The sequence below is a fragment of the Carcharodon carcharias genome, chromosome 4, assembly GCF_017639515.1.
Source record: "Carcharodon carcharias isolate sCarCar2 chromosome 4, sCarCar2.pri, whole genome shotgun sequence".
Classification (NCBI taxonomy): Eukaryota; Metazoa; Chordata; class Chondrichthyes; order Lamniformes; family Lamnidae; genus Carcharodon; species Carcharodon carcharias.
In genome coordinates this window covers 76,376,532-76,401,448 of record NC_054470.1, presented here as the reverse complement: position 1 = coordinate 76,401,448, position 24,917 = coordinate 76,376,532, and the positions used below count along the sequence as shown (strand labels likewise).

General features: G+C 42.9%; 1 protein-coding gene across 4 annotated transcripts in view; it reads right to left on the bottom strand.

The window, feature by feature from the left end:
* Positions 1-2,822: 2,822 nt before the first annotated feature.
* The window catches only part of LOC121277388 (trans-2,3-enoyl-CoA reductase-like), a 204,681-nt gene continuing 182,586 nt past the window's right edge, over positions 2,823-24,917 (bottom strand). Inside the window, exons 9-13 of one of the 4 annotated variants that reach the window (XM_041186798.1) lie at positions 19,705-19,762; positions 15,239-15,316; positions 14,297-14,342; positions 13,147-14,191; positions 2,823-3,883 (exon numbers count right to left, since the gene is read on the bottom strand). In XM_041186798.1, the coding sequence (XP_041042732.1) occupies positions 15,291-15,316; positions 19,705-19,762 (84 nt within the window). In that variant the 3' untranslated portion in view covers positions 2,823-3,883; positions 13,147-14,191; positions 14,297-14,342; positions 15,239-15,290. Of the gene's footprint in view, positions 3,884-13,146; positions 14,192-14,296; positions 14,343-15,238; positions 15,325-19,704; positions 19,763-19,857; positions 20,037-24,917 lie in introns of those variants that run through there. The other 3 variants (XM_041186797.1, XM_041186799.1, XM_041186800.1) reach the window with 3 other exon arrangements.

Here is a 24,917-nt window from a genome sequence, read left to right as displayed (position 1 = left end):
CAAACACGGTTGAGGGCCCTGTCAACCACCATGGATGGTTGACAGGGCAGAAAGATACCATTATGCTCAATGTTCTCAGTGACATTGGATACTGTGGGTCCGTAACCAGCCAGAGGTGCAGAGAACTATCTCCTCTGTAGGGATCAGAAGATATAGGCTGTTATGGCATAGCTGATGGTAAATGCTGAGTTGTTCAAATCCCAGAGGAAACTTGAAACAACTGCCACAACTTGTTTTGCAATTTGTATAAATTTTGAGATGCGTGCCCTGGACTCAGTAGTGATAAGACCACCAGCTCTTATAGGTTTTTAGAAAACTAAATTAAACATTTATTAATAGAAGAAATTACTTTAAATGCATACATAGATTTACAAATTACCATGATGATAACTGCTAAATCACCTACTCAATCTGACTCCCAGTTACACTTTCGTTAAGGCAACATTAAGACGCATAGGGCAGAATTTTGGCTTTGTATGGCTGGCTCGGCGGGAGCAGCCGGGAAGACGACCGCCACCTCTGATCTGGCTGCAACCGCGATTTCATGCTGGCGTGACAATTAAGGCCCACCCAGCGTGAACGTTGGCTGCAGAATGTTTGAGAAGGGGTGGGCAGGGGCCTGTTCAAAAACAACACAGGCAGCCCAAGAGAGCCTACCTGCATCAGAGTTGCAGCAGTGACATGGCTGCAAACAAAAATGTAGACGCCAAGCAGGAGGTGAGGTCGGCTGGGCACTCGGCCTCTCGTTTTTCCGATGCGTGCCTCGCCACCCTTCTGGAGAAGGTGGCTGCCAGAAGGGACACCCTTGTCCCAGAGATGGGTGGAGGAAGCCACCACACCTCACAAAGAGGGCATGGGAGGAGATGGCAGCCTGAGTGAGCAGTTATGACATGGTGTGACACGCCTGGGTGCAGTGCCGGAAGGTGTTTAATGACCTGCTGTGCTCAGGAAGGGTGAGTACCGTGTTGGCATGGGTCAGTTGAAGTGTTTTGGGCTGGCCATCTCCTGTGTAGTTCAGGGGTGTTAGATTCTGAGTGCCAACTGTCAGTGACGCTGGAGCTGGCCAAGTGGGTGAGCCCTGGCTGTTTTGACTGAATGCCCCGTGACTCAAGGACTGCCACTTGGATGTGCCCTGCAAGGTGCTCCTCAGCTGGGATTTGCCAGGCTGCAAAGGCGCTGAGGGTAGAGAGTGGACTAATCAATGCTCCTCTGTTCTTCAGGAGAAGACATCCAACAACAATATTGAGAGGTCACGGACTGGCAGAGGATTCCCACACCTCCTCATCCTCTCCAGATATGAGCAGGTAGCCTTGGAGCTCAAAAGGCATCATGCACCTCAGTGAACCAGCTGCAGTGAGGCTGGGGTGTCAGACGAAGGTATGAGTGCACTGAGGTGGGAGTTACAGATGGTGCAAACAATTTTGTGTAGTCTCATCATTGATGGGAGCCTCCAGACTGGATTCCTCATTGATCATTGAAAGACAATGGCACCATGACGCAGATATCCGTTGTCTCACCAGGGTGCCTGGCATGCACAGTGACAGTGTGATGACTTTAATTAATGACATGTCCTTCTTCTCCCTTAGATCTGCCACCAAGCAGCGAAGCGCAGGACTTCCAGGACCTACCCCTGACACCGGAGGATCACCATGCTCCAGAAGCACCTGTATCACACCTCCTCTCCAGTGCAGATACCAGCACTTCAGTGGGCATTAATTTGGTGGCTAGTATCTTGGTGCACATTGGTGAGGGCGCTTCACGCTCGCTTGATGTGCAGGCGGAGGAAGAGAGTGTCCAGAGTGCCGGCAGTCGGCGGACTGCTGGAGACCAGGACAATGCTCAGTCGAAGGCTGATGATGAGCCTCTGGAGTCATCCATTAGGCAGCAGCTTCTGGATGTCCAGCAGGGTGTGCGGGAGGATCTGGTGGAGATCCATGAGGATACGCATGCCATGATCTTTGTTGTGGAGGAGACCCTGTGGAGCATCAGCACTGCATTGACCCCCATTGCCAAGCGCAATGCCTTCTCCATAGAGAGAGTGGCAACTCTCACGGAGAGGATGCTCCAGGAACAGAATCAGGGGTTCCTAGGGATGCACTCCGACCTGCAAGCCCCCACACAGACACTGACCTCAGGTGGTCAGTGTATGTATGTGAGATGGATGAGGCACCCAGTATCCCAGCTAGGTGCCCATCCATCAATGGTGAGCAGGGAGGTCGACAACGACCTCCAGGCTGGATTCCTCATTGATCATTGAAAGACGATGACACCATGATGCTGATCTGCGCATAGATTTTAAAAGACCCAGACAAAGAACAAATGGCTTTTCAAGTGAGTTTTCTTCACTTTAGTCCTTTGAAGGCAGCAACTTGAGACATAGAAGCTGAAGACTTTTTCAAGCACATGTAATATCTCAAAAATGCCTTCCCTTACACAAAGCCTATGCTCCTTCTTTATACATATCTTTCTCTTTGAGTGCAAATACCCATTGTTTCACTATGCCTTTGGACTTTATCACACTGATAATAAAACCCTCTCATAGCACTAAGTTTTACCAGTAATATTTTGAAAAAATAAACATGCTGTTTCTAAACTTCATCTGACTAGGGAACACATTTCACCCCTTCTTTGAAAACAATCCAGTCTGGTCTATTTCAAAATGCAAATGTTCCCTTGACACCAATGTTTATAAACTTCCCCATGTTTCTCTAATTAACACTTCAAATCTCTCCTCTTGGGTCAAAGCACCCAGACTAGCTGCCTCTAATTCAATTAAATCTCACACACACACACACACACACACATAGAAACACAAAGATAGGTAAACACATCTGCTATTACTTTATTTTACAATAGATTCCAATAACATTATGGGAATTATTATATTTTCTTATATTTCCCCTCATATTGAAAAATGAACCGTGATGATTTAAAAAGATGGCTTCATTTTTATTAACCTATCTTATACTATCTCCTATACATTTCTTTATACTTACACTATTACATTACCAGATGCATGCATTAACATAACATTATATGTACCAATCCTTTGCATCAACAGAAACCATTCCAGTTCAGAGTCCAGGCTTTTAAATATCCAATTTTCCCTTTAAGCTTCAAACTTTTGATAAAGCATCTGCAATCAGATTCTTTCGTACAGCGACGCGTATAATCTGTAGATTGGATGCTTGCAGTAATAAACTCCATCTAAATAGCCGTGCACTTCTGTCTTGAAATTTGTGCAGGAAGTTTAAAGGATTGTGGTTTGCATAAACAATTGTTTCTGATGAATCGTTTACCACATAGATATCAAAACGCTGCAATGCTAACACCAAACCCAACATCTCCTTTTCAATCGTTGAATATCTTTTCTGTTGTGCATTCAACTTCTGTGAAATGTACATTATTGGTTTTTCAATTCCAGTGTCATCTTCTTGTAATCGTATAGCTCCAATCCCAAATTGATTGCGTCAACAGCTAACTTAAATTTCTTGGCATAATTGGGTACTTTCAAAACTGGTGTCAAAGCTTATACAGTTTTCAAACTGTCAGATGCCTTCTGATACTCATGCATCCATTGAAACTTCTTGCTCTTTTTTAATAGTTCAGTCAGAGGAGCAACCACGCTGCTAAAATTTGGTACAAATTTCCGATGAAACCCACTCATGCCCAGAAATCTCAAAACTTCTCATTTTGTTGTAGGCACAGGGAAATCCACACTACCTTTGACTTTCACATCTTTTGGAGCCACCTTACCATGCCCAATGGTATGGCCTAGACACCCAACTTGCACTTTTGCAAATTCACTTTTAGTCAAGTTCATCACCAAATTAGCTTCTTGTAATCGAGTAACTAATTCTTCCAGATGGTGTAAATGCTCCTCCTATGTAGGATTGAAAACTATCAAGTCATCAATATACACAGCACAATTGCTTAAATCTGCAATTACTTTGTTCATCAGTCTTTGAAATGTCGCAGGTGAATTTTTCATAACAAATGGCATGACTTTAAACTGATAAAATCCATTTGGCATCACAAAAGCCAATATCTCCTTTGCTCTCTCCGATAATGGTACTTGCCGATACCCTTTTAGCAAGTCAATCTTTGTGATAAATTTTGATTGTCCCACTTTCACAATATAATCCTCCAACCATGGTATAGGGCATGAATCCGCTTTTGTCACCGCACTCACCTTTTGATAGTCCACAAACATCATTGTTTTTCCATCTGGTTTTGGTACTCAGCATAATAGGTGAACTCCAGTTACTGCAACTAGACTCAATTATGTAATTTTGAAGCATGAATTCAATTTCTTTCTGTACTTATAGATTAAATCAGCAAAATTATCACAAGGATGTTGCCTTACCAAAGATGCAACTTCTACAGACACATCATGTATAGCTAAATCTGTCCTCCCCAACTTATTTCCAAAAATATTTTTTTCTGACAGCGAAGAAATTCCTCATGTGCTCCACCCACCAATCTGGATTGTATAAACAATGTCCAGTTTTCTTGTGGCCATTTCATCTGTTTAGCCATCTTCTCAAATGAAATAAAGAATGCTTCTACATATTTTTCCTCAAACCTTGGAACAGCGTGCACAAATTTAAACATCTCCCCACTGGGTTTTAAATTAAATGTTTTCTCATCATAGAACTTTCCTCAGAATCTGAGGTCTCTTTTTTTTAACTCCCAGCCTTTAAACCAATATTCGCTGTCTCTTTCCTTAATTCTCTCTTCTATTGCTAACTTTTCCCTTGGTTTTTTGCATTTCCATTTCTTTTTAAAATAATCTTTCTTTTCCCCATTCTTTTTCTGCTGCCTTGTGTTCCTCTTTTTCATTTCCAATTCTTTTTCCTTTTCATTTTCTTCCAATTCAAGTTTCTCAGTTCCTTTGCTTGTTCAAATTCAAGCCTCTTCATTTCTAATTGAAGTCACACTACCTCCAGCTGTGACTCTGTAGAGTCAAGTATCATTTTCAACTTTAAATTCTTTGCCATATCTTCAATTATATCTGCTTTCCTAGCCCCTGCAGGTAATCTCAATTGTAATTTCTCTGCCAATTCCAGTAACTTAACTTTAGTTACCTTTTGTTAACTAGCCAAAGTTAATGCTTCAACTCCCAAACAAGTCTGAGCAATTGCCAAAGCCATATTTGCACTTTTACCACTACAAAAAAGCTCACTCCAATTCCTGAATACAAAGTGCTTCTCGTACCCATAAACTTAAGATTTGCCAATTCCAAAAAAATCAAGGAACTTCAAATATATCCCGCAAAGAGCCCCCAACTAGGTTATGGCATAGCCGATGGTAAATGCTGAGTTGTTCAAATCCCAAGGGAAACTTGAAACAGCTGCCACAACTTGTTTTGCAATTTGCATAAATTTTGAAATGTGTGCCCTGAATTCAGTAGTAATAAGACTGCCAAGTTTTATAGGTTTTTACAAAACTAAATTAAACATTTATTACTAGAAGAAATTACTTTAAATACATACAAAGATCTACAAATAACTACTTTGATAACTTCTAAATCCCCCAATCAATCTAACTTCCAGTTACACTTTTGTTCATGTAGCAGTAAGACACTTAGATTTTGAAAGACCCAGGCAAAGAAACATAATATCCTGAACAAGTGGCTTTCCAAATGAGTTTTCTTCACTCCAGCCCTTTGAAGACAGCAGCTTGAGGCATAGATGCTGAAGGCTTTTTCATGCACTTGTTAGATCTTAAAAATGCTTTCCCCTGCACACAGCCCATGGTCCTTCTTTAAACATATCTTTTTCTTTGAATGCAAATACCCACTGTTTCACTATGTCTTTGGACTTTATCTCACTGATAATAAAACCCTCTCATAGCACTAAGTTTTACCAGTAATCTTTAGAAAAAATAAACACGTTGTTCCTAAACTTCACCCGGCTAGATGACACAGTTCACCCCTTCTTTGAAAACAATCTGGTCTGGTCTATTTCAAAATGCAAATGTTCCCTTGACACCTATGTTTCTAAACTTTCCCATGTTTATCTAATTAGCATTTCAAACCTAACCTCTCGTCTTAGATCAAAGCACCTAGACTAACTGCCTCTAATTTAATTAAAAATCTCTCACATACACACACATACAGACACCCCACTATTACTCTATTTTACAGTAAATTCCAATAACCTTATGAGAATTATTATATCTTCTTGACAAGGGTTAATTGTCTCCCACTGACTCTACTCAGCCACTCCTTTCTATTGTGTAACTCCTTGCCCCGAAAGACATGGCTGTGTAGCACTATGGGAGATATGCCTGCCAAAACTAAATGGCTAGAAGCATGTGGAGGCAGTGAGAAGTGTGTGTGAGGCTGGCACATTGGTACATGCGTGAGACTAAGGTGGAGTTTCTAGATGTTAGGCATGATCCCTGAGTGTTGGGAAGTGATGCTGGGTGAGTGATGGGGGTGTGGTGAATTGAGCAGTATGAGAGATTAATGGTGCAATGTAGGTGTCTTGACTGACCTGACCTACCCACATGAGATCATTGGACTTTTTGTGGCATGACTACCAAGTCCTGGGGTTAAGACACTGGAAGTTGATATTCTTGCTCCCACTCCCTTCTAAGGATGGTCCTTAAGGGTCTTCTGACACCACCACCCCTCACTCCTCCTGCCTACCTGCACCATTGATGCCTTGCTACACGCATTCTGGATCCCTCTGTGTGCTCTGGTGTAAAAATTTCCGTTGCTGCAATCTTTTTTCTATCTTCCCTTTTAAAAGACAGTCCACCTTTAGAACAAAGCAGGCTGCTTGTTCAGAGCTCATCTGCAGCATTGAGTGAAGGAGGTCAGTACTGTACGCACAGGAGCTTAGGAGGATTGTGCAGAAGTTCAAAAGGACATAAAAACAGAAAATGCAGGAAAAACTCAGCATGTCTGGCAGCATCTCTGGACAGAGAAACAGAGTTAACGTTTCAAGCCTGTATGTCTCTTCTTTAGAGCTGAAGAGAGGTAGGAATGTGATCGATTTTTATACTGTTTAAGAGGGGGTGGAGCATGTGGAACAAAATAGAAGCTCAGGGATAGGTGGGAGGTCAGGTATAGGTGGGAACTCAGGAGAAATTGGCAAAGATGTCATGGACATAAGACAAAGGTAGCATTAATGATAGTGTTAAAGATTAAAGAAGGTGTTGATAGTAGCATAAAGGTGATATAGCAGAATGTGTTAATAGCAGGACAGGAGTCAGCGCTTTATGAAAGGAAAACATAATAAGTGACAAATTGCCTTGGGGGGGGGGAAATGGATTAAAGAAAGGGGTCAAGTTGGAGGACAGTGTTTATAGTCTGAAGTTGTTGAACTCGATGTGAAGTCTAGGAGCTGTAAAGTGCTTAATCGGAAGATGAGGCGCTGTTCCTCCAGTTTGCAGTGGGCCTCACTGGAACATTGCAATTAATTCATTCTTTTCCCCACCCCACAGGGCCATCTGTCACTTGTTTTTATGTTGTGCTTTCGCAGAGCATTGACCCTTGTTCGGCTATTAACACAATCTGCTATCTTACCTTTAAGCCACTATTAACACCTTCTTTAGTTTTTAACACTACCATTAACCCTCCATTTGTCTTGTGTCCATGACACCTTTGTCAATCGCTCCTGAATCCACACCTATCCCTGACCTATTTTTCTCCAGATGCCCCAACCCCTCTTAAACAGTATAAAATCCATCACATTTCAACCTCTCTTCACCTCTGAAGAAGGGTTTTAAGGACTCAAAATGCTAATTTTGTCTTTCTCTCCACAGATGCTGCCAGACCTGCTGAGTTTTCCAGCATCCTCTGTTTTTATTTCAGATTTCCAGCACGCACAGTATTTTGCTTTTATTCAAAAGGACATAGGCAGATTGGTGCAATGGACAGACATGTGACAGATGAAATTTAATGCAGAGAAGTGTGAAGTGGTTCATTTTGGTAGGAAGGATGTGGAGAAACAATATAAAATAAAGGGTACAATTCTAAAGGAGCAGAGAGACCTGGGTGTAAATGTGCATAAACCATTGAAGGTGGAAGGACTGATTGAGAGAGTGGTCAATAAAGCATGGAGCATCCTAGGCTTTATTAATAGGGGCATAGATTACAAAACCAAAGAAGCTATGTTAAACCTGTATAAAGTACTAGTTCTGCCTCAATTGGAGTACTGTGTCCAGTTCTGGGCGGCACAATTTAGGAAAGATGTGAAGGCATTGGAGAGAGTGCAGGAAAGATTCAGAAGAATGATTCTAGGGATGAGGAACTTCAGTTATGAAAAGAGATTGGAGAACTTGGTACTGTTTTCTTGAAGAAGAGAAGGCTGAGAGGAGATTTGATAGAATTATTCAAAATCATGAGAGGCCTAGACAGGGAAAAGAAAAAAATTGTTCCCATTGATTGAATGATTGAGAGCCTGAGGGCATAGATTTAAAGTAATTGATACAAGAAGCAATGGTGAATGATGTACAGCTGCAATTCTGTAAAATTATAATAATCCTTGATTATGCTCACACACTAACTCAATAAAGTTCAAAGGTTTTAAATTCTTTAGGACCTTGTAAAAATAATGGAAAAAGATCACATTCGCAACTCCTCCCATACAAACACATTAAATGTCACCATAGGGGAGATATTTAACTGTCAGCTATCTATGCCTCACCTGAAAATTGTGCCACTATCAGTTGAGTGCCTGGTGGGTCCTTGTGCACCCATCTGCACACCTAATTCATTAATCTGGCAATCTTCACCCTTTAATTGGGTGCCCAGCACTGTCATTCAAAGAATAGTTCTACGCTTGCTGTAGGTCCCCAATTAAAGGGAAATGGGCAGAATACTTCCTCCTAGTGATGACAGGATGATTACATCCTCTCCAAAATCTTAAGCTCTTATACCTTAAAGATTTTGTGGACAATGAGAGGATAAATACCCAAGAAAAATTCTTTGACTTGTTATTGGCCCATTCCTATGATGATTTACCCTAATGACCTCTGCCCCTGCCCTCTGAGAGGCTTACCAGGTTTGGCCAAATGGTTTTCTGCCATTGGAAACCAGCAATCTGGCAGCAGTTTGGTGCTTGCGGCTCACTGACTAAATGTTAATGCGGCCCAGACCGGTAAGTGAACCGAACCTTCAACTGCCACATTTGGCAAGCTGATCAGATGTGTTGCTGATATCATGCCTGTTTGGAACCCAAACTGAAAAACTTGCTTGGCCATAGTAAATGGTTCTAACATTTCGCTCCTTAGCACACACTTTTGGCACTAGGAATGCCATTTTGCCTCAAAATAACAATCATTGGGGCATGCAAACTTATGGTGCTAGCTGCACCTTTTGGTGAGGGCATTAGGGTGTCCAAAGGGATTATTCACTGGAAGTATGCAGATTGGGCAGATCATGCATGTAATACTGACAAAAACAGAAACAGAAATACCTGGAAAAACTCAGCAGGTCTGGCAGCATTGGCGGAGGCCCCCCGCGCCCCCCCCACCGTGCACCCCCCCCCCCCACCCCACCCCCCCCCCCAACCATCCCCTAAACCAGCTTATATTTCACCCCTTTCCTATTTTTACTTAGTTCTGTTGAACAGTCATGAGGACTTGAAACGTCAACTGTGCTCTTCTCCGCTGATGCTGCCAGACCTGCTGAGTTTTTCCAGGTATTTCTGTTTCTGTTTTTGTTTTGGATTTCCAGCATCTGCAATTTTTTGCTTTTGTCTCTGTATTTAAGCATGTAACATTGATTTGATGCAAGCCATGCCATTTTGGAACTCAATGCTCCAGCCAACTGTAAGGCAGTAATGGCTTTACTAAAATAACTAATACTAATACTTGATCAAATTGCAATCATGCTTTGAGAGACTGAGGATAGTTCAATTGGAAAACCATTCATTTCTGTTAAAGCTAATTGTATTTTCCCAGAAAATGCTATCAAATTGAACAAAATCATTGTGTGGGACAATGAAAGCCTTTTTAAAAAATGTGTGAACAGAACTTGAGGATTAATCAGGTTTGACCACTTCAGATAAGACACAAACTCATTTGGAAGAATATTAAAGTAAAAGCAAAGCACCAAGGATGCTGGAGGTTTGAAATAAAAACAGAAAATGCTGGAAAAACTTAGTAGGTCTGGCAGCATCTGTGGAGAGAAATAGGGTTAATGGGCAGAATTCTCCCATCTGGGACTAAGTCCTGTCTGTGGCGGGGACGGGCAATGTTCCCTGCCACAGAGTGAGATTTGAACTCTTGATCTTGGGGTTACAAACCCAGTACCATAACCACTTGGCTATTTAGGCCAAGCTCCTGCCACAGAGGCTGCCAGGAATTCATGCCCTATCACACGACCCCAACCTCATTAATTATGCAGCTGGGGGCTTTCTGACGTTTTGCATGGTGGGGTGGGCTGGATATCTCATGCCCCACTATCATATCCGGTCACCATTTTGAAAAGTGTCCAGACATCAATGATGCACTGTTGAAATAAGAAGTTGGGCCCCCTGAAGAAAGAAGATGGGCTTCCCCAAACACACTGAAGCTGGAAGATCCACTTGATAGATGCTCCCCCCGCATCCACTGCTGCATGTTCCAGGGTCCACTGTTGCTGGAGGCCTTTATCCTGATCTCCGGAGGCAGCCTCAGGCCTTCATCAGGTAAATCCTGATATGTACATGCCGTGTTAGTCCAGTCCTGTTCTGGATGGACGTGATTTCCCGCTGGCGGTGTGGATGGTCGGTATGGGTGTCAATTCCAGTCAGGCCTGCATCTGCATCCCATTAACGGGATGCAAATCGGTTTCACACCGACCTCGATGGGAATTTCACCCTGCCATGGAGGCCAGGAGTGGAAGATCCCGCTGTCATTTCACGCCAGTGTGAAACTAATTTCTGGATCACCCCGCCACATTCGCTACACCCTGCCCACCATTAAACCCACTGCAGGGGGCATTGGAGAATTCCACTTAATGTTTTGAGTCCAATATGACTCTTCTTTGGAACTGAAAAGCAGTAGGCATCCCTAGGTAGGTCAGTAGCCCTATCTCTTCAGTTCCAAAGAAGAGTCATATTGGTCTCGAAACGCTGACATAGATCTTCTGGTCTCTGGACAGTCGTACCACAGAGGTATGCTCCCGAAGATGTGCTGGGGGACAACTCGGAGGTCCCAACTCAAAATCTCTGCAGGAATTGTACAGGAAGCTTCAACTTCTGTTAGGCCATTACCTTGCATCAGGAAACCTCCAAAACTCTTGAGTTAAAGTAATAGTCTTCAGCTGGTTGCAACTCACTTAGCAGAACAGTTACCTAGGAAGAATTAGAAGGATTGAAACCAGCACTAACTCCTGGGTAATTATACTACTGATCCCTCGACTTCCTACTGGGGTCCCCCCACCCCCACCCACCCCTCACCGACTATCACACCAACCACCCAGCTACCCGAAACCCTTGACTACCCCCGTGACCCGACTATCCCCCGACACCCCTGATCACCCAACTACCCCCCAACCACACTGACTACCCCCTGACCCCCCAATTAACCTCAGACCCACTCTAACCCCTCACTTACCCACCTGCCACCCTACACCCTCACTCACCTATCTGCCACCTTACCCCTTCACCCACACACCTGCCACCTTACCCCCTCACCCACTTACCTACCACCCTAACCACTCATTCATTGACCTGCCACCCTAACTGCTCACCCACTGACCTCCCACCTATCTCTTAACCCAGCCACCTGCCACCCTATGCCCTCACCCACCTATCTGCCACCTTACCCCTCACCCACTTACCTGCCACCCTAACCACTCATTCATTGATCTGCCACCCTAACTGCTCACCCACTGACCTCCCAACCTATAGCCTAACCCATCCACCTGCCACCCTATGCCCTCACCCACATAGCTTACACACTTACCTTCTCTCCTAGCTTGTCAAAGTGTTTTTTTGACATTTAAACTTACTAGCATAAGCCAGCTAACAGGGGGTATGTCTTTGCTTCTCCCAGCTTTCCAACACTACAAGGGAAGGACTCCAGGAGCAGGTACGCTCCACATTTCTCAGGAGGTCTGGTTTGGAAGTCTGGGCGATGAATGTTGAGTTCCAGCTCAGGTTAAGTAAATAGGAGTGGAGTGGCAATCCAATGCCACTCCTCAGAAGATTCAGCCCGTTGACTCTTTCTCCCTCTACAGATGCTGCCAGACCTGCTGAGCTTTTCCAGCATTTTCTGGTTTTATATTGGAAGAATAATAACACTGCTGAATCCAGCTGAACATTGGAGGATAAATAACCACCCCCAACCATCGCCCCCACCTCCCAACAACTGATGAAAAATTACTGAAAGAAGTTTAAAGAAGATTAGCGCTGCCAGGCCAGGCTTTTTCAAACAAAGGACTCAGCTAATTGGACATTTTTGGTCTCAAACAAATACGATTAGGACCATAGGTCACTGTCAGTATAATATCTTGTTCCGCCCTAATATTAAAGTCTAAAAGAAATTGCTAAATAAACTTCATTGTTGCATCTCTAGCATTTTTCTTTTGACTCATGTTATGTGCATGCTGCCCACCTATCTTTGGGTGGCACACCAGGGTCATCCAACAAATAATCTTTGTTACCCAGGAAACACCCTCTGGCCTCTCTTAGTGACTCACATGCTGATATTACAGTAGGCTGGAGCAGAATAAAGACATCAGAACTGCTGCATTGATGAGTGTGATACACTGAGTATCAACTACATACTTATGGAGTGGTAAACATTGCTAGATCTCTGAATTTACATGTTGCACTCAAAGCTAAGTGTGTGCAGTCAATGCACCCTGCACTCAGACCACTATCCTGAGAAACCAAATGCTCTCTCTCTGGAAAGATAGGATACAATATCTTCTCTCCTGACTTACTAAACATCAGTCACCTCCCTTAAATAACAGTAGATGGCAAACTGTGAGGTGGTGCCTGCTCCAGCTTACATGGTGCCCGACATGGAGGCAGTCATGGTCGCTGTAACCATTACAGTCATATGTCTGGGAAATAATTTATTTTGAGAAGTAAGAAACATGAGAAGGGCCATGCACCCAATTTTAACTGCCCCGCCCACCCCCCGCACCATCTGATAAAAACCAGGCAGTTTGTCCAAAAAATAACATGTGTCACTTACGTTTTCAAATCCCACTTCCTTCCTGATACCTCCGAATAATAACTCATTGCCATGAGCGGGTGAGCCGAACACTGGCAGGAGGGAAGCAGCTTCCCATTTTAAATTTGCAGATCAGTTTCAATGATATCATCCAGGCCGAATCTGCAATTTCAACCTGAGTCCTGAATGGGCCAACAGCATCAGCTCCTTGTTATGGAAAACCTGTCAGGACGTGGATCCCGAGCCAGAGGACATCCAGAAGTGAGGATTTAAAGCTACTTTTCAGGTTTTCTTATGAGCCAAGAGTAACACGTTGTCAGGGGATTGTGAATTTATTTATTTTGACAGTTGCATGACGATTTAAAAGGATAATGGTTTTATGAAGTGATTTTTATATTACTTTGTTTATTTTAAATTAGTGGGGAGCACCCCAAGTACACACCAGTGCAATTATTTCAATGCAGTTGAAATTGATATTGATGAGGATTGTTACAGAGCACCCAATGGAGGAGCATAGCAATGTGTGAGGATGCTGGAAGTTACTGCTAATTTTCTCTGTAACAATATTAACCGTAGCTAACCCCAACATTATTCTCCATACAAAGTCCAGGTCAGTGTGTGAATAATTCAGCAACTTATGGTGAGGAAGAGATATGTGTGAACTGTGAATTTCCAAAATTTCCTCGATGATTTGCTCTGCTCTGCTATTATCTTGGCAAAAGATAATTCCTCAAATTCCTCATGTGTTTCATGATGTTGTTCCATTTGCACAATTTAAACTGTTTATTTTTCCAGCAATCTCTGGCCCCTCTTGTAGTTATTCCCCATTTTATTTTCATTGAAATCCATCAGAAGAAATGTAAAATTGGCTACTGATTTACAGTCACCTATTTTAACAACCGCACAAAGCCAAAATCAACATCACTGACTTCAGGCTCTTATAATATGAATGGAATCATAGCTGTTCTGTAGCTGGGATAATTTTTAAAATCTTTCTGATATTTGCAATGCTTTCTTTGAGCCCAGAAAATCAGCTGGAGAGATACCATCAGGGAAAAGACAGCAACTGAAAAGAAAACAAGGTAAGATCAATGACATATGTGCATCTCTTTCCTGCATGAAAATGTCTTTTAATCCATTGGTACTATAAGTGAATAGTTTTGTGTTTTACCTGGAAGTGTTTGGGTCATAATGGTGAAGCTAATCCAGGTCCCCATCTGCAGCAAGTAAGAGAGCATGTGTTAACTTAAATCATAAAACTGATCTATAGATACCAATGTTCTTCAAACTTTTCCATGGATAACAGCATACAACTTTTCCTGCTGCTGTAACTAATAAAGGCAGAGTTCTAATTTTTCAACTTCCTGCCTCCCCATGAGCGGTTTAAAGTGGATTGGGAAGAGCATTGAAGGAAAGCCATTCAGGGATGCATTACATTGAGCACTCCTGCCTCTAAGGCATGCCAGTTCAGATATTTGGCAATATAAAAGCAGAATACTGCGGATGCTGGAAATCTGAAACAAAAACAGGAAATGCTGGAAAAACTCAGCAGGTCTAGCAGCATCTGTGGAGAGAGAAGCAGAGTTAACGTTTCAAGTCAGTATGATTCTTCTTCAGAGCTGGTCTGAAGAAGAGCCATATGGATTCAAAACGTTAACTCTGCTTCTCTTTCCACAGATACTCTAGACCTACTGAGTTTTTCCAGCATTTCCTGTTTTTGCTTCAGATTTTGGCTATGCAAGGTGAGGTAATTAGCTGCTTACACCATCCTTCTCACGTTTTCTCCATTCAAATGTTGGGTATGGGATGGTTTGTTAGTACCTGGGATCCAGTATTCAAAACTGGCTGTAAGGGACAGTGGGACTTCAAGGGAAAAAGGTGTGCAATTGGTAACAGGTAGTTTTTCCTTGCTTTCAGATGCCAGTGATTCTGCCTCTGCAACCTTTTGATGATTTGTGCTTCTACAGATAAATTTTGTATGGTAATTAGAATACATTCCTGATGCACATATTGTGAAGGTAGAGTATGGGTTTGGCAGACAACATTATACAAATCAGTCTATAGCAGTCATCTAAATTATTTGAAACAATGAAATGACAAAATAATTCATTACCTCATATGTGTAGTTCGGGCAGGAGACCAATTTGAAAAGCCACGTGAAGGGATTATATGTGGGCCTTATAAAATGATTCTTAATACCTCAAGAAAAGCAAAATACAAATGTTAAGACACTTGACACCAAAAACATTGCACTTAAATAATACCTTTCCAGTCTGAAAGCACTTTACAGCTAATGCATCCATATTTTTGACGAAGTCACCATTGCAGTGTAACATGGCAGTCATATATACAGTAAGATCCCACAAACAGCTATGAAATATAGACCAAATAAATTGTTTAATTGACATTGGTTGAGGAATAACATAGGTCAAGACTTCAACAGGTCTGCTCGTCTTCAAAACAATGTCAGGGATCTACCTGAGAAAGCAGTTCTTTTTATTCTTTCACGGGATGTAGGTGTCACTGGCATGGCCAGCATTTAGTGCCCACCCCGAATTGTCCTTGAGAAGGTGGTGGTGATCTGCCCTCTTGAACCACTGTAGTCCACGTGATGTAGGTACATTCACAGTGTTGTTAGAAAGGGAGTTCCAGGATTTTGACCCAATGACAGTGAAAGAATGGCGCTATAGTTCCAAGTCAGAATGGTGTGTGACTTGGAGGGGAACTTCCAGGTGGTCGTCTCCCCATGCATCTGCTGCCCTTGTCCTTCTAGGTGGTAGAGGTTACAAGTTTGGAAGGTGCTGTTAAAGGAGCCTCGGTGAGTTGCTGCAGTGATCTTGTAGATGGTACACACTGCTGCCATTGTGCGTCGTTGGTGGAAGGAATGGATGTTGAAGGTGGTGGATGGGATGCCAATTAATTGGGCTGCTTTGTCCTGAATGGTGTTGAGTTTCTTAAGTATTGTTGGAGCTACAGTCATTCGGGCAAGTGGACAGTATTCCATCACTCTCCTGACTTGTGCTTTGTAGATGGTGGACAGGGAATGGGGAGTCAGGAGTTGAGTTACTCAATGCATAATTCCTAGCCTCTGATCTACTTTTATGGCTACAGTATCCATATGGCTGGTCGAATTCAGTTTCTGGTTAATGGTAATCCCCAAGATGTTGATAGTGGGGGATTCAGTGACAGTAATGCCAGTGAATGTCAGTGAAGCAGAGATGGTTGGATTCTCTCTTGTTGGAGATGGTCATTGCCTGGCACTTGTGTGGCATGAATATTACTTGTCACTTATTATTCCAAGCCGAAATGTTGTCCAGGTCTTGTTTCATATGGGTATGGACTGCTTCAGTATCTGAGGAGTCACAAATGGTGCTGAGCAGTGTGAAATCAACAGCAAACATCCTCAATTCTGACCTTCTGTTGATGAAGCAGCTGAAGATGGTTGGACCGAGGACACTATCCTGAGGAACTCTGCAGTGATGTCCTGGCACTGAGGTGATTGACCTCCAACAACCACAGTCATCTTCGTTTATGCTAGGCATGACTCCAACCAGTGCAGAGTTTTCCCCCTGGTTCTCATTGACTCCTGTTTTGCTACGGCTCCTTGATGTCACACTCAGTCAAATGCTGCATTGGTGTCAAGGGCAGTCACTCTCACCTCACTCTGGGAGTTCAACAATTTTGTCCTTGTTTGGACTAAGGCTTAATGAGGTCAGGAGCTGAGTGGCCCTGTCAGAACCCAAGCAGACTGTCAGTAAAGAGGTTATTGCTGAGTAAGTGCCATTTGACTAAAGGACAACCCTTTCCATCACTTTGCTGATGATCGAGAGCAGACTGATGGGCCATCATTGGCCAGTTTGGATTTATCCCACTTTCTGTGGACAGGACTGGGCCGAGTGGATGTCGGTGTTGTAGCTATACTGGAACAGCCTGGATATGGATGCAGCTAGCTCTGGAGCACAGGTTTTCAGTATAATTGCCAGAATGTTGTCAGGGCCCAAAAGCATTTGCAGTATCCAACATCTTCAGCCTTTTCTTGATATCACGTGGAATTAATTGAATTGGCTGATGATAGGCATTTATGTTACTGGGGTCCTCAGGAGGAGGCTGAAATGGTTCACCCACTTAGCACTTCTGGATGAAGATTGTTGCAAATGCTTCAAGCTTGTCTTTTGCACTGATGTTCTGGGCTCCTCCATCTTTGAGGACGGGGATATTTGTGGAACCTCCACGTCCAGCTGGTTATTTAATTGTCCACCACTATTCACGGCTGGATGTGGCAGAACTGCAGAGTTTATATCTGATCCATTGGTTGTGGGATAGCTTAGCTCTTTCAATCAAAGCTGCTTAGGCTGTTTGGCACGCAAGTAGTCCTGTGTTACAGCTTCACCAAGTTGAAACCTAATTTTCGGCTATACCTGGTGCTGCTCCTAGCATGCCCTCCTGAACTCTTCATTGAACCAGGGCTGATCCCCCGGTTTGATGATAATTGTAGAATGGGGGATATGCTGCTAAGATGAGGTTACAGATTGTGTTCGTATACAATTCTGCTATGGCCCACAGCGCCTCATGGATGCTTAGTTTTGAGTTGCTAGATCTGTTTGAAAACATTCCCATTTTGCACGGTGGTGGTGCCACACAACATGATGGAGGATTTGTTTCCACAAGCACTGTATGGTGGTCACACCTGCAACACTGTCATGAACAGGTGCATCTGTGACAGGTAGGTTTGTGAGGATGGGTTCAAGTAGTTTATTCCATCTTGTTGGTTCCCTCACCACGTGCTGCTGATCCAGTCTAGCAGCAATGTCATTTGGGATTTGGCTAGCTTGGTTATTAGCAGTGCTACCAAGCCACTCTTGTTGATGGACATTGAAGTCCTCCACCCAGAGTATATTCTGTGCCCTTGCCACCCTCAGTGTTTTCTCCAAGTGGCATTCAAAATGGAGGAGCACCGATTCGTCAACTGATGGAGATGGGGGAGGGGGACAATAGGTGGTAACCAGCAGGAGATTTCCTTGCTTGTGTTTGACCTGATGCCACGAGATGACATCCAGACGTGATATTCAGAACTCCCAAGGCAACTCCATCCTGACTGTATATCACTGTGCTGCCACCTCTGCTCGGTCTGTGCTGCCGGTGGGACAGGACATTTCCAGGGATTGGGATGGTGGTGTCTAGGATATTTTCTGCAAGGTATGATTCCATGGCCCAACCCAATCTCCGGGGGGCAGGGAGCCAATCCCCGCCAGAGAAGCAGGCCCTGCCGCCATTTTAAATGACGTCCACCGGGAAGTGCTATGTGCTTCCTGTGCGGCAGGGGGGAGATTCCCCAAACGCGAGAGTGTGCTCTTTCGCGCATGCACACGAAAGAGCGCACATCTCCCTCAGGTTAAGTGCTGCCTCAGGGAGATCGCTGACAGCTTTATAAACTTTAGAAATAGAAAAATAAAAAAATCCATAACATGTCCCCCTCATGTGACAATGGGACGAGATGGGACATGTTCATAAATTTCACTGAAACTTTAATAAACTTTTTTAAACCCTACATGAAACTTCATCTCACTGGTGGATGAAGTTTCATGTTTTTTCAGAAGCCCACCGGGGCTCCTGGCCTGCCCACCAACATTAAGATTGGATGGGCAGGGACTTTAATTGTTTTAATTATCCTGTCGATGGCTTCAATTGGCGGGCGGACAGCTGATCTTGCTGTGCCCCCGCCTTCCTGAAGATTTAAATGGGGAGGGATGACATCGGGGGATCCCCCTGATGTCATCCCACGTCATTTTCACACCCCCTGCTCACCAACGGAAAAAATCAGCCGCATGAGTATGACTATGTCAGACTGTTGCTTGTCTAGCCTGTTAGCTCTCTCATTTTTAGCACAAGCCACCAGATGTTTCTGGTGCCTAGGTGGATGCCAGATGTTCCATCCGGTTTCATTCTGACAACTGAGTGGCTTGCTAGGCCATTTAGGAGGTTTGGAGTCACATGTCGGCCAAACCAGGTAAGGATGGCATATTTCCTTCCCCAAAGGGCATTAGTGAACCAGCTGGGTTTTACGACAATTAGTGACATGGTCACTATTGCTGAGACTAGCTTATTAATTCCAGATTTATTAACTGAATTTAAATTCTACCAGCTGTGGTGGTGGGATTTGAACCTATGTCCCCAGAGCATTAGCTTGGGCCTCTGGATTAATAGTCTGGTGACATTACGACTACATCACCGCCTCCCCCAATTTACTGTTGTATCTGTAACACAGAAGCTTCAGCAGTGCAGCACTCTCACAAGCACTGAAGTGCCAGCCTGGATTATATGCTCAAATCTATGGACTGGGTCTTGAACCCACAATCTTGTGACTCAACTCAGAGGTATAAGAATTGTCACTTTGCCATCACTGCCCTGCCTTAAAATTCAAGACCATTTGTAAATCACTCAATTCCAATCAGACAGGATATCAGATCTTGCTAAGAGGAAAGAGAAAAGACAAAATGTGTTGGTATTAATTAGGTTACTACAAGCTAGTATAGTTTAATTACTGGCTATAACTGACAATTGAACGAAAACTGTCCTTACCTGTTTTATGCACCTGAACTAAGGCAACATTTGTAAAATAATTTCCAGCTCCACAGACCTAAAGGGAAGGGTACAATTATTATTTGGTTTGAATAACTCAGCAGTTAATCAATAAAACCATGCATAATGCACTAGTGGAATTAAGCATCTTACACATTTGCAGAAGATGTAATTATGTTGTGAGTTGAATTGAGAATTTTTCCAGGTCAGGACTAAGATCTGATAAATAGCTCTTCTCGACACTTCTGGGATACCTTCCCCATGAATTATGGTCCATTTCAAAGGCAGAGATATTTATCGTTCATTATTGTTGGCTTTGACCATAGCTTTTTCTTTAAAACAAATAATAGGTTTAAGTAAATACATAAACCAAGATTTTATGCATTCTGCCTCATGACAAAAGGAGCTTGTTTTGAATCAAATTAATGATCTAATCCTGTATTTTTGACTCACCCACTTTGCGGTGATACATTTCTTTTGGAAAGTATGCAACGGAAGGAACCATAAATGTTAATTTTGTTTCTTTAATATGCTACACATATCAAAGCCAACTGCACCATATGGTGACACATATCTCAATTTAATATATGAAAATAATTATTCAATTTTTAATACAAGAGAAAATAATCCTTGCCTTTTTGCAGCAATACAAAAATCACTTTCATTTCTATGCAGATACAGAATTCCCAAATCTATACAAATCTCCCCAGTGGAAATAGGATGTCGGATCAGAACCGCACCCACCCTGCCCAATTTTACACTCCTTTGGAGTCATCTTACAAATAGCCATTTGCACATGATTGGCAATACTTACACTGCAATGCTAGTAGAACAATCTTTTGAAGTAGTCAGTAGTTTGCATGAATTGGAATAAATTTCAATTCCAGTCATTAAATTTTGTTTTTCTTCCTTGCATTGAAACAGTTTTTCGATACAAATAAGCAGTAAACTTTACACTTATGATATCAGTTCTTCCTCCAAAAAAATGTCTCATTAATTTTTATTTTGGATCAGGTAGGTTCATCATAATCTATTTTTATTAACCTCACTAGTTAAATAATTTATGAATAGCCTCAGACTCTTCAGTTTTTTTTTGTCACTTTAAAATGACAAAAAAAAATCTGAAGAGTCTGAGGCTATTCATAAATTATTGAACCTATAAAAGGAACCACACTTTGGGGCTCCAAAAATAGAATTTTATTATGGCCTGCCCTGTAGGAAGAATCATACATTAATATTCCATGAAGTACAAATATACCTATGACTTGCTACCCTGCCCAGCACAGACCATTTCACAGCAACAGCCACTTTGGAAGGGTTCAGTTCCTTTTTTATTCTCTCTCTCCTTCTGCAATATTAGAGATTCTACTCAAGAAGCAGCTTGTCAGCAACTGGGTGAGTCATCAAAATAGCCAGACTGTCAGCTTTTCTCCAGAGTGGCTGAATTGGAACTTTACTTCAGTGGGCGCCTGATCCCAGGAATCCATTATAATGGTGAATATTTTTAAACCAGCATTCAAAATGCTTTTTAAATTAGATTTATCTCTGGTTGATTTTTAAAAAAAATTTAGAGCAAAATGAATCATATAGGGCAGAATTTTGCCCTTGATGGGCGGGCGGGCCCCCCACCAGCTCGGCAGTGAGCGGGCAGCCAATCGCTGCTGCCGAAACAGGCCCTGCCTAGCGGGCCACTCAACGGGAAGTGCTATGCGCTTCCTGTGTGGGTTGGGGGGTGGGGGTGGGGGTGGGGGTTGGGGGGGGGATTCCCCAACTGTCAGAGTGCGCTCTTTCGAGCATGTGCATAAAAGAGCGCACATCTCCCTGAGGCGAAGTGCTGCCTCAGGGAAATCACTGAAAGGCTGGCAAATATAAGAAATAGAACAATAAAAAGTTCATTATCATGTCCCCCTCATGTGAAAATGTCACACGACATGGGACATGTTAATGAAATAAACAAAAACTTTATTAAACTTTTGAAAAACTGCTATCAAACCGTATCCTGCCACTGGATGAGGTTTGTAAAAAATTCACCTACCTGCCTGCCCGTTGGGCCCGTGCGCCGAGCCGAAGTTCACACAGGCGCCTCAAAATCGGCGACAATTGGCAAGTTAAGGGCCTTAACAAAGCCTTTAATTAATGGCGGGCGCGTGTCCCGCAGTATAGCGTGCCCGCCGACCGAAATATCGTAATACCGCGCGCTGACATCGGGACACTCGCGCGACAGTTTAAGCGCTGACGTGCAGGCTCCGCCACCCGCAGGTCATCCAGAATATTCTACCCTATGAGTTCAATGCTCGTCTTTGATTAAAATGCAGGTCAAAAGCTTCTTTTTCAAGAATGTTTTAATAAAACTTAATTATTTTGGGAACTTTCTGTAATGAATTGAAAACAAGGGGCTGGATTTTGCCATCGGCGAGCAGGGGGCGGGGCAAAATGATGCGGGATGACTTCGGGCGGAATCCCCAACGTCATCCCGCCCCATTTAAATTTTTAGGAAGGTGGGGGGGGGACAGCAAAGTCAGTTGTCCGCCCGCCAACCTGTCAGTGGCCAATTGAGGCCATTGACAGGATAATTAAAACAATTAAAGGCCTGCCTGTCCGACCTTAAGGTTGTCAGGCAGGACAGGAGCCCCAACGGGCTTCTGAAAATACATGAAACCTCATCCACTGGCGGGATGAGGTTTCATGTAGGGTTTAAAAAAGTTTATTAAAGTTTCAGTGAAATTTATGAACATGTCCCATCTTGCGTGACATTGTCACATGAGGGGGACATGTTAAGGATTTTATTATTTTTTTATTTTTAATGTATATGCAGCTGTAAGTGATCTCCCTGAGGCAGCACTTAACCTCAGGGAGATGTGCGATCTTTTGTGCGCATGGGCGAAAGAGTGCACTCTGGCATTTGAGGAATCCCCTCCTGCCCGCACAGGAAGTGCATAGCGCTTCCCGGTGGACATCATGCTGGGCGGGCCTTAACTGGCCTGCCCACGTAAAATGTCGGCGGGGCCTGCTTCTTTGGTGGGGATCGGCTCCCTGCCCACCCGACAGGCCCAGGATGTGGGATCTTGGTAATAAATGCATGAATGCATTTGTACACAATGCCTTTGTTTAGTATTTTAATGAAGATGTTGACCATTAATGTATGACTTAAAATACCAAATAAGGGAACTCTAGTTTACTAAACGAATGCAATTATAACATAGATCAATTGAAATCCACAATGTCCCTAATTGTTCCTAAATTATACTTTCCTCCTTACTGCTCTTTGTACAATATCTCATTCCCCAGTTAGAAAGGTCAGCATGAAAATATCATTCTAGTGTCATAGGAGCATAGGAATATTGTAGCGGAATTAGGCCATTCAACCTGTTGTGCTTGCTCCACCATTCGATTAGATCATGGATGATCATCTACCTCAACACCACTTTCCTGCGCTACCCTTTGATGTCATTAGCATCCAGAAATCTATTCATCTCTGGCTTGAACATGCTCAATGATATGAGCTCTCACAGCCCTCTGGGGTAGAGAATTCCAAAGGTTCACCACCTTTTGAATGAAGAAATTCCTCCTCGTCTCAGTCTTAAATGGCTTGCCCCTTATTCTGAGACTGTTGCTTCTGGTTCTGAACTCACCAGCCAGTGGTAACATCCCATCTACATCTATCCTGTCATGCTCTGTAAGAATTTTGAAAATTTCAATGAGATCACCTCTCATTCTTCGAAACTCTAGAAATTACAGGCCCAGTTTCCTCCATCTCTCCTCATAAAACAATCCTGCCACCTCAGGGATAAGTCTGGTGAACCTCCATTGAGCTCCCTCCGTGGCAAGTATTTATTTCCTTAGGTAAGGAGACCAAAACAACACAATACTCCAAATGTGGTCCCACCAATGCTCTATATAATTGCAGCAAGACATCTTTACTCCTGATGATGAAGGCCAAAAAACCATTTCAATCAGTAGGAAATGCACAAATGTAGCAAGGAGTGATAGGGAGATCATAACTCTTGTCATCCAATTTACCCTCTCTTTCTCGGTGGAGATATGCCATGAGTGTTAGTGTTGCTTTGAATGGAGAAGGATTAGAAATCTGTATATTCATGGGGATACAAGCTGAGTCTACACAACCTGGCTTCATAATTTAACACTTTTAGCACCGGTGGTATTCTGGTGAATCTGCACTGCAAGGTCAGTATATACTTCCTGAGGTGTAGTGTCCAGAACTAAATATAGTGCTCCAGATGTGGTCCAAAATGAACTTTACACAACTGCAGCATAACTTGCACCTCACTGTATTCCAGCCCCCTAAAACAACAAACATTTTAATAGCCTTTTAAATTATTTTCTTACCTGTCCATTAGTTTTTAGTAATTTCTGTGCATGAGCATGTAATTTTTTCCACTCCACCACTGTTCCTAATTTCTCACTATTTGGGAAATATGTTTATCTAATTTTCTTAGGTCCAAATTTGGGTGATCTGATGTTTTCCCATAGCATATTCCATCTGCCACAGTCTTATCTAGTCATTTCATCTACTGATGTTCTTTTGCAATTTTTTGCTCCTATCTACACTGCTCCCTGTGCCACTTAACTTAGTATCATCAGCAAATTTGGATATAGAGCTTCCTAATTCTTTCATCTAAGCCATTGATAAAGAAACTGATCCCTGGGGGCATCACTTGTTGTATCCTGTCACTGCCAACTGGAGTACATATCCTGGCTTGTCTCCTACCTCCTAAACAATTTCCTTCTCATGCCAATAGGTTTCCTGCAATTCCAGGTGCTTTCCTTATTGCTCATAGAATTTTCAAACATTGGAAGCACAATGTCAAATTATAACAGATAACAGAAAAGGAATAGGTTAGATAAAGACTGAGCAATAACTGTAAAATATTTCATTAAGATACAGGCAGTTTAGAGGAGTAAATAAACAAGTTCCAGTTGCAAGTTGATGCCAATAAATGTGATGGAATATAACTGGGGGGAAAAGCAAGGAGTAGCAGTATCCGCTCAATGGAAAGGAATGGAGAAATAGAGAAAACTAGCAGGTTCAAATATATAAGTCCCTGAAAATTGGGAGTGTAGGTGGATAAAGCCAACAGCACTTTGGTTATTATAAATAGATTTGTAAAAAAAAAGTAACTACTGCCCAACCACATTTAATGAGTGCATTGACATTACTGTGATTTGCCTATTGTACACAGTGAACCGGAAAA